This window comes from Papio anubis, chromosome 4 (genome assembly GCF_008728515.1).
Source record: "Papio anubis isolate 15944 chromosome 4, Panubis1.0, whole genome shotgun sequence".
Classification (NCBI taxonomy): Eukaryota; Metazoa; Chordata; class Mammalia; order Primates; family Cercopithecidae; genus Papio; species Papio anubis.
The window spans coordinates 84,775,173-84,792,446 of record NC_044979.1 but is presented as its reverse complement, the minus strand read 5'-3'; the positions used below and the strand labels follow the sequence as shown (position 1 = coordinate 84,792,446).

General features: G+C 31.7%; 1 protein-coding gene across 12 annotated transcripts in view; it reads left to right on the top strand.

The window, feature by feature from the left end:
* DGKB (diacylglycerol kinase beta) overlaps positions 1-17,274 on the top strand; it is an 808,853-nt gene that overhangs the window by 338,904 nt on the left and 452,675 nt on the right. For all 12 annotated transcript variants that reach the window (XM_017956905.3, XM_017956903.3, XM_017956902.3 and 9 more), the window contains 3 exons: positions 2,504-2,620; positions 10,556-10,629; positions 16,456-16,530. In XM_017956905.3, coding sequence (XP_017812394.1) covers positions 2,504-2,620; positions 10,556-10,629; positions 16,456-16,530 — 266 coding nt within the window. The remainder of the gene's footprint in view (positions 1-2,503; positions 2,621-10,555; positions 10,630-16,455; positions 16,531-17,274) is intronic.

Sequence of the window (17,274 nt, the reverse complement as noted above, 5' to 3'; positions counted from 1 at the left end):
TATTAAACCTTACACAACTCTGAAAAATAGGTATCACTATCTCTATTTTGCCAAAGCGTAAACCCTCTAGGTTACGTAATACTTAAGTAGTAGAGATGAGATTCAACTCAGGCATTCTGATTCCAAACCTCATCTAATAATTCACTCCTCTTATACATTATGCCATTAACTGTCTATGAATGCAATTATAATTTGCAAACTTAAAAAGAAGGAACTTTCTTTTAAAAATCAATATTTTTGCCAGAAATTATGCTTATATGAAAGCATATCATTTTTCAAACAACTTGAATTTCAGGAATCCTATTATGGCATCCATTTGCAGCCACACACAAAATATATTCAGTGTTTTTGCACCATGGAATTGCAAGGTAAATGGACTATACGGATTAGCATTTATTTTAGTCAGAGACAATTTCTGATCCATCTAGCCCTAATATATTTAAAAACAGCTTTACTTTCAAAGCTACTTAAAAATGTCTTTCTAGGAATAAATGCAATGCTTGATAGCAGAGAAGGATGATTATACTTTAAATATGTATTGTTCTTGGGCGATGATCAGTCTAAATACCCTTACTTGATCACTATACATCATATACACGTAAACATTTCTCAGTTACCCCATACATTTGCACAAATAAAAACAGATCTTTCTAAACTACAGAAATTGAAATGATACTCTAACAAGCAAATATAGGAACTAGGAAATATATATAGCTGAGTAAGTGATAGGAAATGTGTGGCACTAAAGCACTTAAGCACCCATGGCACACATTGCCAATCAATTAGAACAATTTTTCACATCAAGCCTAGGTCCCCAAGAATCCTTCTCAACAGTATGCTTCAAGAACTTAGAAAACTTTTTTTAAAAGTTTTCATTTATTTCTTCATTCATTTATCCTGACTTTTGTTTGTCATTGATTTAGAATCTGATATAGACCAGTGAAACAAAGAAAGTTCTTTTACTTATGGAACTTTAATTAAGATGAAAGAATGCAGGCAATTAAACAAATCAAATACATAATACCTTAGGTTGTAATAACTGATGTTTTAAAAGGGGGCCGAAAGGACCAGAGAAACTTCTCTCTGACATTTGACCACATCCTGAAGTGAGGACCAAGGTCAAGAAATGTGCAGTGGCAAGTTTTCCACCAGACTGAAGAATGTTTGCAAAATCTCTCAATTTAAAGCATGATTGTTATGATCAAGGAACAATGAGGAGGCCAGTGCAGCTGGAGTGTAGTAAAAAAAGGGATGAGTTTGACTTTTGTGTGGAGAACTGAGTGTAGGAAGACAGAAATGGAAGTAGAATGATTCATTAGGTGATAGATAATCCAAGCAAAAAAAAAGATAACGGCTGTTTAAACCATATAATGAGGCAGGTGGTGAGTAGTCATCCAGTTTGAGATTTATTTTCAAGAAACAGAATAGGCAGGAAATTTTTAAACTAATCTTAGAGATTTTACAATTACGTGTTTCAGGCCCTCATGTGGACATATAGAAACAGTATCTGCATATAGAAATTAAGGCTCGGGTAGAAACCAGAACAAGAATTATACATTTAGAAATATTCATAAAAATGAAATTGAAAGCTGTGGGGATGAATGAAGTTACCTAGGGAGTAAGAGTAGATAGAGAAGATGAGAGGTCCAAGGAACAGGCCAAGTCTTACAGGTTGCAAAGCTGGAGAAGCAATGGGCAAAAGAGACTGTGAGGGCGAAGTTTTGAAGGAAGAGCCCTCAGAGAAAGAAGTGTCCTGGAAGCCACGTGAGGCAAGTTTTCAAAGAGTAAGAAGAGATCAGTTCTGTCAGATACGGCTGAAAGATTTGAGAAGATGAAGACTGACCTTTAGATGTGAAACTGAGATGGACATTGGTGATTTTAATAAATGATAGTTTGTTGGAGTAATGGTGATACAAGTTGATTGGGTTGTGTTAAGAGAGAGTGAAAAGAGAGGAAATAGGAACAGGGAGCAGGCAATTCCTAAAAGAAATTTTTTTACTATGAGGAACAAAGTAATTAGATGGAATGGAATGTCAGTTTTAAGATATATGCTATTTTTGATATAAATAGTAGCTTAAAAGTCCATCATGCAATTAAAAAAAATTTTCAATATTGCACATATTTATAAGCTTTTCTTAGTAGTCAACACCACATTCTTTAAATTATAATCCTATACCCGTTATCTGTATCATTGCATATGAAAATAATCAACTTTAGTAATCCTTAATAACTTTTGATAAAGAGTCACAATTGGGCACATAGGGATAATACAATTTGGTATTCTTTCTCATTATTTCTTTAAATGGTGGTTCGATCATGAAACTATCATATATATTGAGCCAGTTGAAAACAACAGCTTTCACATTATTCACTAGGAACTTCAAATTAGAAAGTTGAGCCTGGGTTCGTACCCATGAAACTCTTCTATTAGTAAAACGACTTAACTTTTTTTTTATGTTATTTTCATAATTTTTATTTTTATCAAAGATTTTCTTTTTTACAGGACAGACAATCAACAGTGAAAAAGGAAAAGAGTGGTTCCCAGCAGCCAAACAAAGTGATCGACAAGAATAAAATGCAAAGAGCCAACTCTGTTACTGTAGATGGACAAGGCCTGCAGGTATGATTTTTTAAATCAAAATTTTACTAGGTTTCACATTTGATACTTCTAGGCTCTCAAAGGGGCATATGTTCAGCTATCAACACATTTGTTTAATCTGCATATTAGCTTAGTAGACTCTTTCAGAAAGATCTTTATTAATTTATCAAGATGTCAGTCTTATGGTTGATTGACAGAGTAACATTCTGGTTAAATTAATCATTTATGAGTTTATCTCCGTTTAAACTCAAATTGGCAAGTGATCTTTTGAAAGATTTGCAAATTATTGCTAAATATACACATTTATTAAATGCATATGTGTTATTTATTTACAGGTATACTTTATATCTCTCTCTATATTTATATTTAGTGTGGATATGATTTAAAGAGTCACTTTGATAGCAAAAACGTCTTTAGAAAAGAAGAAAATGAACTCTGAATATATATTTTCTAAATAAATAATTTTTAATAATAAAGAACTTATTGTAATATATTTCCAGCTTTCAAAATTTTAAGTCAAAATTTAAACCCCAAATATATTTCTAGGTTAAATAAACACAGGTAGTCATTTTTTAATACTATTATATAAAAACCTATAAGTTATCTTTATGGTCTCTAGCATCAAGAATGACATTTTAAGACATTGCATGGGGTGAATGTATAACATTTTTTACCTGTATTTCTTACTTCAACAGGAATATGGTCAATACATTTCACTTAATTTATGACATTGTGGATTTAAGTATGTTTTTCTACTTATGTTTTTGCATTCCAATTGCCTATACTTCAAGTTTCACATTCTCTGGGAATATTTACCAACAATTTAACATACAAACATTATGTCACACACTTGCACTCATTATATTTGATTTTCTATCATTTTTTTATTTCTTACTTTATTTCTGATACTATAGATTATGTCTTTTGTATTTTTCAATATGCAAACACAGTTCAGGGCACATAGTAGATGCCTAAATGCTTGCTTCTTTATCGTCTTGAATATGTCATTAAAATTTAATAATAATTTATTAAATATTGATAACTAAGTTACTGTTTGTTTTTTATATAAAAATCCATTGTGAATAGAAAAGTTTTCATAAATTGTTTAACTCAAATATAAAAGGAGGGAATTCTGAATAATAAAATTATATATTAGAGAACAGAAAATTTAGTTATAAAAAAATAAATCAAGATGTACATTTTGGAACTCATATCCATATTTTAGAAATTTCATAGAAGCTGTCAAAATTTTATTAGCCAAAAATTTATTAATTAAATGATCCTATAAAATTTTTATTGAAAAAATCAACATTTTAATTCAATATGTGGATGGCTAATATTGATAAGTTTAAATTTTCAGCTACTCTGGGTTCCTGGGATGAAATTAATGAAAGGGAAGCCTAATCCTGAAATATAATTGTATTTCACATGACTAGGCACATACTTCTCATCACAGATGGGAAGCATATATCATTTGTTAAATAGGATAGCTTAAGCATTATGATGGTATTTTATACATATTAGCTTGTTTAATTCTCTTAATAAACATACGAGATCAATACCATTATTATTATTATTTTCAAAATCATGTTGATGCTCAGAAGTAAGACAAATTCCACAAGGACACAGTCAGTGGTAAAACCAAGGTTTGAATGAAGACCATCTGACTAGGGTTTATGTGTTTCATTCCCAACATACCCTGTTTCTTTGCTTAAAAATTTTTAACATGTATGTAACTGCTAAACTTTTGACCATCTTGTTCTTCTATGTACTTTTATATTGCTGCAGGCTTTGAGATAAAATTTATGTATGCAACAGAATTTTAACTCCTCTAATCTCAGTTTTCCAAGATTTTCATAATCATATCTCAATTTTCCCAGACATCAAAACCAAAATTAAATAGTACATACAGTGTTTTCAAGGTTTTAAACCTGCATAGTAATATGTTTCATTTTATTTGCTATTTTAAAATGATCTGAAATATTTGACCTTATTACAACTAAATTAGTCACATTAAACATCTTAGATGATTAACATTCTTCGTGGATGTGTTTCATCTCTCTAGCCAAATAATAACTTTTTATGACTTGCTTTGGCATACAAAAGTGTCAGCTAAAATTGTGAGTGGGACAAGTATAGAAGTCAGCCCTAAAAAAACATCAGTAAGAAAATACCATATGTGTAGTAATAATTTTTTGAATTAAAAAAAGTTGGTATAGAATCGTGTGCAAAAGTCTGTTGTACCTCAGCAGAAAGGACCAAAATAGAATACACATATACAACCACATAGTTTTGGAGAAAAAAAATAAAAGAATAGAGTTCTGGATAGCTATTATATGTAAAATGAAAAAAATAGTAATTTTGTGTTGTATTTATCAACTTTAAATGCCAAAAGGCTTGTTCATTATCAAGAAAGGTAAAAAGATCTACCATAAAATTAATTTTTTCCATGAGCTTTAAAAAATATGTATCATTAAAAAGCATTGAGTTGCAGCCCGGTTTGCATATAACTCAGTGACAGAAGAGATCTACACTGCTTAAAGAAGACTATTAATCATAGTTAAGCACATTCATCTTATTTCTTTCCAGCTAACCAGCATAATGATCAGGATTATTATTTCTAATTAGAGGAAGTAATAGATCATGTATAACCTTAGGATGAGTCTCATTAATTAACCCAAGTCCTAGGGGACTTCAAATAGAGGTGGTTAGGCACTCTGTCTTTGTCATCACTCACACCATAGGTTTACACTTAATATATATGATCAAATGTAATTGAAACTACGACTTCTTAACATGCAAGAGATATAAAATTACAGATGGCTCTCTCACATGTGAACAACTAAGGAGAAAAACAGAACAATTGTTTAAACTGTATTTATGTTGAAGTTACCTTGATCCTAAATATTCTTTGAGAAACATTTCAAAATAAAAGGGTTATTAAGAGCTAACGAATCTAGTTTGTAACACTATTCGCACAAGAAAGAAAGGAGAACCCTTATGCTTAAATATCAAAAACTGAACCAGTGTCTTTCCTCACAAAACTGCCTCTTTCTTTTATCTTCCTTATTTGTCATATTTTACTATTTTAATCACCAAGACGATAAACCATACACTAAATGTAACTGTATAGTACATATGTATGTTAAATTAATTATCTCTATATAATTAATTCACTTCCTTTGATGTATGTGTGTGTACGTGTGTATGTCCTTTGCTCGTTTTAGAATTCTCAACCCTGTTGACTCTTTCATAATTAGCCCTTCATTGACATTCTAATTCTCTATCTAAATCCAGAATTATTACTCTACAGTTTTGAACATTATAGCAAACTTTAAACTGAGTATCTCCATATATATACAACGGTAGATAATAAATGATGTAAAAATAGAGCTGAGTAAGATAAGAAGTATCAGGGCTGAGAGTCAGAATTCTCTATAATTTTAAGTACAGTGGCTAGATTAGGCCTCATTAATAAAGTGATATTTGGGTCAAGACTTAAAAGAGTTGAAGCAGTTGGTCATTTGAATATATGGGTAATGGACAGCCCTAAGGTAAGTATATGCCTGGAGAGTTCTAGGGTCGGTAAGAACTGTAGTTGGAGTAGGGTGGGCAAGATGGAAAGTGGTAGCAAGTAATTCAGAGAAGTAATAGGGATGGGAATTTTTAAAGGCTTGAAGGCTTCACTAAAGACTGACTTTTGATCTAAGTGTGATGAGAAGATATTGGTGGGAGGGATGAGCAGAGGAGTTACATGATTGAATGATGTTTTAAAAGGCTTACTCTTATAAAGATTAGATTGCTGGGGAGCCAAGAGTCCAGTAGATTACTGTTGAAGTTATTCAGGGGTTATAGGATGTAGGCTTATTAGGATGGAGCAGTGGAAGTAGAGAGATGTGATGGGATTCTACATATATTTTGAGGAAAGAGCAAAAGATATGCTGATGAATTGACTACAGGGTTTACAAGAAAAATGAGGAGTCAGGAACTTCTCCAATATATTAATAGTTTGGACCATGCAACTGGAATGATGAAATTGCCATTGACTGAGATAGGGGAGCATCTGTATGAATGTTTAGAAGGAAATTTCTGTTGCTGTTAGATATCCAAATAAAAATATCAAGTAGATAGACCAATATGTGAACCTAGAAATTAGAAGAAAGGACAGACATGAATTTGGGAGTGAAAGGCATTGATGGTAGCCATCAGATAAGATGAGATCATTAAAGAACAGTGTGTATATAAAGAGAAGTGATTGAACTGGGATTCAAAACCAGTCTAACTCTAAAATCATGCTCTTTAAATGTACTATTTTTAACTGGCCCTTTATATGATTAAATAAGATTTTACATGATGAATTCTATTCAGTATGGTGGAGAATCCAGTGTGAACAGTCTCCTGGAATGCCCTGCACATCAAATTTATGACCATTCTTCAAGATTTCAACTACCACAGATGCTATAAAATCTTCCTAAACACTCTCTCTCTTCATCAGTTTTTTTTTTTGTTTTTTTTGTTTTGTTTTGTTTTGTTTTGTTTTTGTTTGCATGTGATACCATATTACTCTATCTCATTTATTGTTTAACTGTTTTGAAAAGACACTAGGTTCTGTAAAGAGCCTCAAACACAATGGAAGAGTCATGGGAGATTGAGAGCAGGTTCAGGGTTCTTTCATGCTTTAAACAAATCAACTAAGATGTCATCTGTTCTATATGCTGTTCTACTTCAGATGATCCCAAATGCTGTATAAATATGTACTTCAAAGAATGAATAGTTTTAAGCTGACAGAATTTTTGATATAGTTGTGTTTTTGTCTTTCACCTCCTACTCCACCAAAATCTATCACAAAAGGGACACAATAACTTAGGATGGCAATAAACATGTTTTCAGAATAACTGAGTTTTACATCTTATTTCACAATTGTTTCATGAAAGTGACATTTCTAAATTCATAGACAGATTAGATACAGTTCAAAAGAGAATTAGTAAGCTTCAATATAAATTGGTACCTAACTACATTGGTACCTCAGATCCCATTTAGGGTTCATCAGTTGTCCTAATAATAGTTTTTTTCCACAAAACTAGTCCAGAATCATATTAATTTTCTGTTATTGATGGTTGTATTGTGTGTGTGTGTGTGGTGTGTGTTTGTGTGTGTATATATGTATATATGTGTATATGAGAATGTTTCCATATGTAGGAAATAGTAATGTAAATGGGAGTGGTAGTGATGGAGCAGAATTTTGGCAACTTACTCTCAAGTGGCTGAGGGAAAAAGTTAATTATAGAGTCATTTCAACTTTTCTGTAAATTTGAGATTAAAAAATAAAAATATTACTGTAAAATGTAAAAAATATTAATGTAAGATATTTCCATAAAACTTTATTCACAAATATCAGATGTACTGAGTTTCAGAAACTAATAAAACTATTTATATTCATTTTATCAGTAGATATGTTTTGCATTGCAATACAATGCAAAGATAGTTCTTACCTGAGTGACCTCTCTGAAAACCAGAATCTGCAATCAAACAGATCAAATTAACTAATTGAAAGACTGCATATAATAATATCTACAATTTTACTTATCTCATACGTTATATGTTAGGACTGTCTGAAAATGAACTCATACTCAATAATGAGAAAAATATTATATAAAATAATGGTTGCTAATTGATTGATATTATTCCTGTATATCCATATTGAATATTCAACATTTGCCACTTGTGGAATATCGTCATTGTTCTAAGTTCTTTAAATTCACTGATTTTTCTAGTACATTTAATCTGTTTTTCCATTTAACTACTCCTAAAAATTACATCAAGATTTTGTATTTTATTTTGAGATGCCTTACAGACTATAATCTATTCCAGTGGGATATTTGTTCATAACAGTATATAACTTAAAACACAATTTTAATTCCCCTTTACTTAATAATTTATAGTGATGTCTATAGATATTCTAACAATTAAATATCTCTGAAAGACATTTCAAAGCATAGTTTGAAAATAATTTGATATGTTGGACTCAGTATGAATTTTTATATAATCTCATATAGTTATAAAATAAATGTTGACTTTAGGGAGAAAAGGAAAACTCATCCTAATGAGTATTTGGGGTTCAGATTTAATACTTTGCTCATGCTTAAAAACCTATTTACCTTGAGATTCCCATTTCTATTTAGAAACAATTCAAATTGACTAAAAAGTCAACTAAAACTACATCTATTTATTATTGTGTATTTGCTTATGAAAACGTTAGGAGTTTCAGCCTTGTAATAGGATGAGAAATAATGAAGATCGAATGCAGGTTTTTAAATATAGTTTTTTTTGGTGGTTTTTCTTTTTTTTTTCATTTTAGTTTTTAATGGGAGGAAGGGGTACCCATTGCAATCTGAGCCACCATGGCTTAAAGATGATAGGCACTTTATATACATTAATTGATAGCACACATTTGGTTCAGGGGAGACCTGGGAAGTTAGTGCAGAAGTTTCTCCTGCTTATCCTTCTCCCAGCTGAATTAGAGACAAATTAGGAAGAAAAAAACTTTGTCTTCTTTGCAATGGAAAGTAAAATAGAAACAGACACAGTAAATTATAATGAGAGCTAGTTGGATACGAATAGAAAAATTACGAGTATCTCACTCAGTCTTCCCATTTTGGTAATGTGAAGATTTTAACATTTCCCTGTTGCCTATTCTCATTAGAAAAATGCCATTTTACTAAATAAGTGGAGGAAAATATGTTAGTAGAATATTTTAACTTATATAGTTAAACAGGCAGGAAGGAAGGGCATGATATGGTAAAAATTAGTGTTTTTAATTGTCTCATTAAATATTTAAGAATACTTTCTAGGGGAGAAATAACACTGCAGTAAAGATAATTTGAATCTACTTTCAAAAAAGCAGATTGATCCAAAACTGTTCCACTTAGTATTTAGAGGACACAATTAGCTGAATACTTTTGTTATTAAATTTTTTTTTCATCAAACTGTATTTAGATGGGAGTTATATAGGGTTACATTGAATAGGAATACTTTTATTTTTAAAAGTCTATTATTTAACATTGGACTCAGGTAATAGACAACACTTGTCTTTTCCCACCCTATGTAAAACAACTCTACCCGTACAAATACGTGCCATCACCTTACCTGCTTTATTTCCCGTCATGGCATGTTTCATTACTAAATATGTATTTGTTTATTGCATATTTCTCCACTATAATATAAGCTCCATTAGGACAGCAACTTTGCCTTTCTTGTTCAACTGAGAGCTGAGTTGTGATGAAAGCAGTAGCACATGATGTACAGTCAAGTCAATTCCTGTTACCTGAAAGAGAGATCAATAGTTAATGGACTCTATTTAGCAGATAGACTTGATTAACTAGCAACCTATTCAGCAAGCAGGAAAAGAAGGCACTGAACAAATTGTGTAGATAAGGACTCTTAGGCCAAAAGGGACCTCAAAGAATCTTATTGAGTTTCTTTCTAGTTCACAGGTGGTTGGGAAGATGGATTCCGCATATGCCTCAAAACTCTCACTTAGGACTCCTGCATAAAAGGAGGGCTCTCTATAAGCTGATCTCCTTCTTTGCTTCTCATCCCTTTTCCCTCGAATTCTGCTTTATTTTGGCTCATTCACTTACTATCTGAAAATTGTAACTTTTGTTTTCATCTTACGGGAATTACAAATGTTATTCCCTCTTCCTGACTGCCTTCCCCTCTGCCCTCTACCTAGATAGGCATGCCTTTCTTTGTAGAGGAAGTTTTCCTGTTGAACACACCACACACACACACACACACACACACAGACACACACACACACACACGCACACACACACATTGCAGAAAGTAATATTATTGAAATTGCGTATTGGTGTTTTATAATTTAGAAATAACAAGGAGTCTTATTCATATATAATAGGCCTAATAATTTTTCCATATATATAACTTTTCTTATAGATCACTCCTGTGCCTGGTACTCACCCACTTTTAGTTTTTGTGAACCCCAAAAGTGGTGGAAAACAAGGAGAACGGTATGTTTTTAAATTAATTTTAGTGTCTATTTCACATATATGTTAAAAAAATAGACAAAACGATGATGTAAAAATGCTTAAAAATAATTATTCCTGTCTGCTAATTTTAATGCAAAATAAATGATGCTAGCATGTAATATGTTTATATGATCTTGTTTTTAGGATTGAAATTTTAATACAATGGCCTTTTGTAACTATTTTTATTATTATAGCTCAGGTGTTTGAATTATCTCTACCCCACCTATCACCCCTATCACCTAACAGAGAGTCTGGCTTCATAAATACTGTTAAATGAAAATTGGTTCTCTAAATGGTTACCAAGATGAATCCAGGTAAATCATAACTCAGTGCTGAGGAACAGAATTTATACCCAACTCCTAGGCAAAATATATTATAATGATTTTCTTCATGTGCTTTTTGGAGAACATGATGCCATATTTCCTGGAGAAGTACAATATATTTAATCTGAATACTAATGAGTTGCATTATCAGGTATTTCAGCATTCTGGCTGATAACATTTTATTTTGTAATGAATGAATGATTAAATTACATTATTTAATACAAATATGAAAATCACTACATTGAAGAGTAAATCTTATGTCTTACTAAAGATGACATTCATGAACAAAAATGCAGTTATACCTGCCTTAATGCTTTTTAGATACCTCTCCTAATCTCAACCAAAATAAGCAAGCAGATGAAAGCACTCATAACAAACATGACAATAGTATAACAAATTTCCTTTGTAGTTCACCAAATAGCAAAGTTGAAATGTTTCCATGAAAAAAGTAATATTTTCTACCATTTAAATTTCTATCTTTCTTTCCATGAAATGAAGAATGCTTTTCATTATTGAATCAACGAAACATTGTTGCTTTAAAGAGTGTGAGATTTTTATCCTAGCACTTTGGGAGGGTGAGGTGGGTGGATCATGAGGTCACGAATTTGAGACCAGCCTGGCCAACATAGTGAAACCCCGTCTGTACTAAAAATACAAAAAAATTAGCTGAGCATGGTCATGGGCTCCTGTAATCCCAGCTACTTGGGAGACTGAGGCAAGGAGAATCGCTTGAACCTGGGAGGTTGCAGTGAGCCAAGATGGTGCCACTGCACTCCAGCCTGGGTGACAGTGTGAGACTCTGTCTCAAAAATAATAATAAAATAAAATAAAATAAAAAGTATAAGATTTTTTCTTTTCATCAATATCTAGTTATATTTTACACCTGTAAACATGATAGAAAATATTTTAAATAAATAATGTTTTAATAATTAAAAATATTCCCAATGCTTTATTAAAGGGAATAGTTTTACTCATAAAATAATAATTAAATAATGATGCTGAAATTACTTTCTTCTTTACTACTTACAGTCTGTTAGCTGTATATATTATTGATAGCTTGAACAAAAAAGAAAACGTTCCACAAATAATTAGATGAGACTTAAATCCACATTGGAAATTACAGAAAATTGAAGCTTGAAGAGAAAAAAAAAAATATTTTCAAAGGAAAATATTTTTTTCTCAAATTAAGATAATATGAATCATGTAGAATGACCCTTAATTGAATATTTGCCTTCCCTTTCTGCCAGTACATATAAATAATTTTCCCTAAATTAAAAAAATATATATACATATGTATAGTTACACTAAAATCTTAAGGAAATTAAACTTACTGGAGGCTTCAACTTTGAACTCTTCTCTATACATATCCACTTGTGTTTTGTTCTTTATTCATTGACTGGGACCACGCAAAGTCAAATGTAATGTAAATATGTTTTAAAGGTGATCTGTTTTGAATGCAAACATAATTTTTCTGCCTGCATTAGAGGCACCTTTCACAAGGTGATTCCATTCAGTGTTTTCTTTTCCAAATTTCTTGGCTTTTTTAACTTTGATGTTAGACAAGTTGCAAAAGGTCACAGAATCATAAATCCACATAAAGTTTTCCATATCAGTCAATAAGTCTGAAAATGTTCACATATGTGTTCAGGCAGCAACACTGAGTTGAATCCAAACTCTGCTAGTGACTGGGAATAAGAGGCATAAGGCACAGTCATGCAGAGAGGCAGGGACATAAATAGATCTATTGCAATACTATATATTACAGGTTAAACTAGAAATGTTTAAAATAAAAGTTCTATTGAAGTTCAGAGAAAGAGATAACTATCTCTGAAGACCAAGAAGTCTTTAGAGAAGAAGTAGCTTTTGTATTGTTTCTTATATGATAGATGTTTGCCCGATGAAAGAAGGAGAAAGACAGACTTGTGAAATGGCAGGGTGTCAACCAAGAGGAATTTACCAGGATGACAATGTAAAGAGAAAGAGGAGAAAGATGAGAGATAAAGTGTGGCTGAATTGTGACGATGTCTGAATTTTATATTGTGAACAACTGGACACTGGCATAAACTTTACATCATGGATAAGGCATGACTGTACTTAGACAATAGTATAGAGGAGGGCTGGGTTGCCAAGAATTTTATAAAGCTGGTGAAAGAACTTGAAGACCTTAACTAAGGCAGTGGGATAGAATAGCCAGGTTTGATAGGCATTTTTTAAAGTTTGTTGCCAAGGACAACGTCAGATAGGGTATTTCCTAGGTTTTCTTTTAGGAAGACACAGAATTGTCCACTAGTAAGTTCAGGTGCCAGGGAAAAGAGGGTATTGAGAACAACTCTAGGTGATATAAGCTGATATTACATACTGAATTTGGAGAATTTTATCAGTAAATATTATAAGAAAGTGTTTATAAAATATATAATCATATTTTCATATGTGTATAAAACCAATTTAGTAACCTAAATATATCCCTTAACTTAAAAAAAATCTTTTTAATTTCAACTTTTATTTTAGATACAGGAGGTACATGTGCAGGTTTGTTACATGAGTATATTATGCTCAGGTAGCAAGCATAGTACCCAACAGGTAGTTTTTTTCATGTCTTCCTCCACTCCTTCTTTTCCCACTCTGGTAGTCTCCCATGTCTATTGTTCCCATGTTTATGTCTGTGTGTTCTCAATGTTTAACTCCTGCTTAACGTTGCATGCAGTACATGCAGTATTTAGTTTTCTGTTTCTGTGTTAATTCACTTACATCTCCATTCACATTGCTGCAAAGGACATGATTTCATTCTTTTATAATGACTGTGTAGTATTCCATGCTATATATGTATGGCATTTCCTTTATCCAGCCCACCATTGATGGATACCTAGGTTGATTCCATGTCTTTGCTCTTGTGAATAGAACGGGAATGAAAATAGAAGTGTATGTAACTTTTTGATATATGGTGTGTTTTCCTTCGAGTTTACACCCAATAATGGGATTGTTGGGTTGAATGCTGGATCTGTTTGAAGTTTTTTTAAAAATATTCAAACCATTTTCTACAATGGCTGAACTAATTTACATTCACAACAACAGCATAGAGGCATTTCTTTTTCTTTGCAGCCTTGCCAATATCCACTGGTTTTTGACTTTTTAATAATAGCCATTCTGATTGGTGTAAGATGGTATTTTATTGTGGTTTTAATTTGCATTTCTATGATGATTAGTGATGATGAACATGTTTGCATATGTTTGTTTCCTGCTTGTATGTCTTTTAAGAAGTGTCTGTTCATTTATTTTGCCCATTTTTAATGGGGCTATTTGTTGTTGCTTTTTTCTCATTGATTTAAGTTCCTTATAGATTCTGGATATTATACCTTTGTTGGATGAATAGTTTGCAAATATTTTCTCCCATTCTACAGGTTGTCTCTACTCTGTTGATGGTTTCTTTTGCTGTGCAGAAGCTCTGTAGCTTAATCAATTTCTGTTTTTGTTGCAATTTGAGGACTTAATAAAAATGTGTTGCCAAGGCCAATGTCGAGTGGGATATTTCCTAGGTTTTCTTTTAGAAACGCGGTTTGGGGTCTTACATTTAAATTTTTAATCCATGTTGAGTTAATTTTTGTATGTGGTGAAAAATAAGAGTCCAGTTTCATTTTTCTGCATATGGCTAGCCCGCTATTCCAGTAACATGTATTGAATAGGAAGTCCTTTCCCTATTGTTTATATTTGTTGGCCTTGTTGAAGATCAGGTGAAGGTTTGTAGCTATATTTCTGAGTTTTCTATTCTGTCCCATTGGCCTGAGTGTCTGATTTTGTACCAGTACCATGCTGTTTTTGTAATTGTAGCCTTATAGTGTGATCCTTCCATCATTGTTCTTTTTAGCTTAGGCTTAATTTGGCTATCCAGGCTCTTTTATTGGTCACACATGAATTTTAGAAGACTTTTTTTCTAAGTCTTCGAAGAACGACATTGCTAGTTTCCTAGAAACAGTGTTAAATCTGTAAATTGCTTTGGGCAGAGTAGCCATTTTAACGATAGTGATTCTTCCATAAGCATGGAATTTTTTTCTTTTTTCGTTTGTTTGTGTTATCTCTGATTTCTTTCAGCAGTGCTTTGTAGTTCTCCTTGTAGAGTGCTTTCACCTCCTTGTTTAGTTGTATTCCTAGGTATTTCATTTTGTGTGTGTGTGGCTATTGTAAATGATATTGTATTCTTGACTTGACTCTGCCAGGATGTTATTGAAGTGCTGTTGATTTTTATACATTTATTTTGTGTCCTGAAACCTTGCTAAAATTCTTCAGTTCTAGCAGCCTTTTGGTGGAATTTTGACAGTTTTCTGAGTATAGAATCATTATCAGTGAAAAGAGAGAGCTTGACTTATTTTCTTATTTGGATACCTTTTATTTCTTTCTCTTGTCTAATTGTTCTAACTAGAACTTCCAGAACTATGTTGAATAGGAGTAGTGAGAGTGGGCATGTTTTGTTCCAGTTCTGAAGGGGAATGCTTCCAGCTTTTGCTCGTTCAGTACGATGTTGGCTGTGGGTTTGTCATAGATGGCTTTTACCATTTTAAGGGATGTTCCTTTGATGTCTAGTCTGTTGAGGATTTTATTTTTAATGAAATGATTTTGTATTTTATTAAATGCTTTTTCTGCATCTGTTGAGATAATTATATGGATTTGCCTTTTAATTCTGTTTATGTGGTGAATCACATTTATTGATTTGTGTATGTTGAACCAACCTTTTATCCCAGGAATAATGCCTAACTGATTGTGATAAATTAACTTTTTGATGTACTCTTTATCTCTTTACTTTTAGTATTTGTCTAAGCATTCATACCATGTGAGATATGTGCATGCATAGAAACATTTTTATTGCATTTATTTATAAACATTGTTTTCTTTCAGAAAAAAAAATTATTTAATACATGCTGCTAAGACAGTTTAGCAATTTTGTGAGATGACTGGTCAAGATCTTGTTTATATGAAATGATTAGGCCAGATGAGGCTGCATTCTTTGCTTACATGTACATATATACAATATACCATCCCATTTCATATAGACGATAGATAATTTTCAGATCTATTAGAGATCTGTAGAGGACAAAGTATTCACAAGGATTTATTGAGAGAAGATATTTAAGCAATTTTATACTGAAATATTTAAAAAATATGTATTTATTTGAAATCCAATTAGCTAAATAATGTTCAAAAGAGGGTTAGAGAATATTCTAAATTCATATGCATATTAAGGATGCAAGCAATATTTCTAACTTATGAACTATATTGCCTTAATAGTGACAACTAAACCTTTTAAAAAACCCTTAGTTCCTATTGAGCTGTTGGACTTCTGATATTATTGATTCAAAATTTAGTAAATTGATAGAATCTTTTATTAAATTATATAATTAATTGCAACTATATATATTTATAACACTGAGAGACATTACTTATTTTAAAAGTGTTGAATATTATTGAATTTGTTCTCATATTTTCACTTTTATAGAATTTACAGAAAATTCCAGTATCTACTAAATCCTCGTCAGGTTTACAGTCTTGCTGGAAATGGACCAATGCCAGGGTAAGTCCAAGGATAATATTATTACCATTAACTCAATTAATGTTAATTAATTAAATAAGCTGCCTGATATATCTAGAAATAATGTTATTTGAATACAGCAGCATATTAGTACATAAAAATGAAATATCAACTACATAAGAGAAACCAGTGCAAATACTGTTTTTCCAAATAGTCAATTTCTAGCAGATTTTTCTTCTTTCTAAATATGGTAAAGCAATGCTCCTTATTGTACTAATAATGATAATAATCACACACACAGAGAGACAAACTAGCTGAATGTTAGTTTGAACACTGCCACACCATGTATTTGAAGAACCACTCTCTTTTTTGTACTTCTTATATATATTAAAAAAAAAAGAGAGAGAGAGAAAGTAAGCTAGTTAGCCCATTTATGCCTAGTATTCCATTACTGGAACACTAAGCATGTAGGAGTTATTTATATCCTACAGCTCAAAGTCATCACCGAGATCTGATTTTTAAATTCAAGTTAAATTTTAAAAATTGCAACCTCCAGCATAAATGGGTTAATGAAAAAAAATTTATGATTTATTACTTACAAAATCTAATCGCTATCACTCTCTTATAACATACTTCATTGTTAACAGGTAAGATCTAGTAAAATAAAATATATTTTTAAACATGAATGTATACTTTTGATGTCACTAGTATGCACCTATACAAATCATCATTAACTTGGTTTAGTTAAATAATTAATGTCATTTTCTTTCATTGACCTCTTTTCTT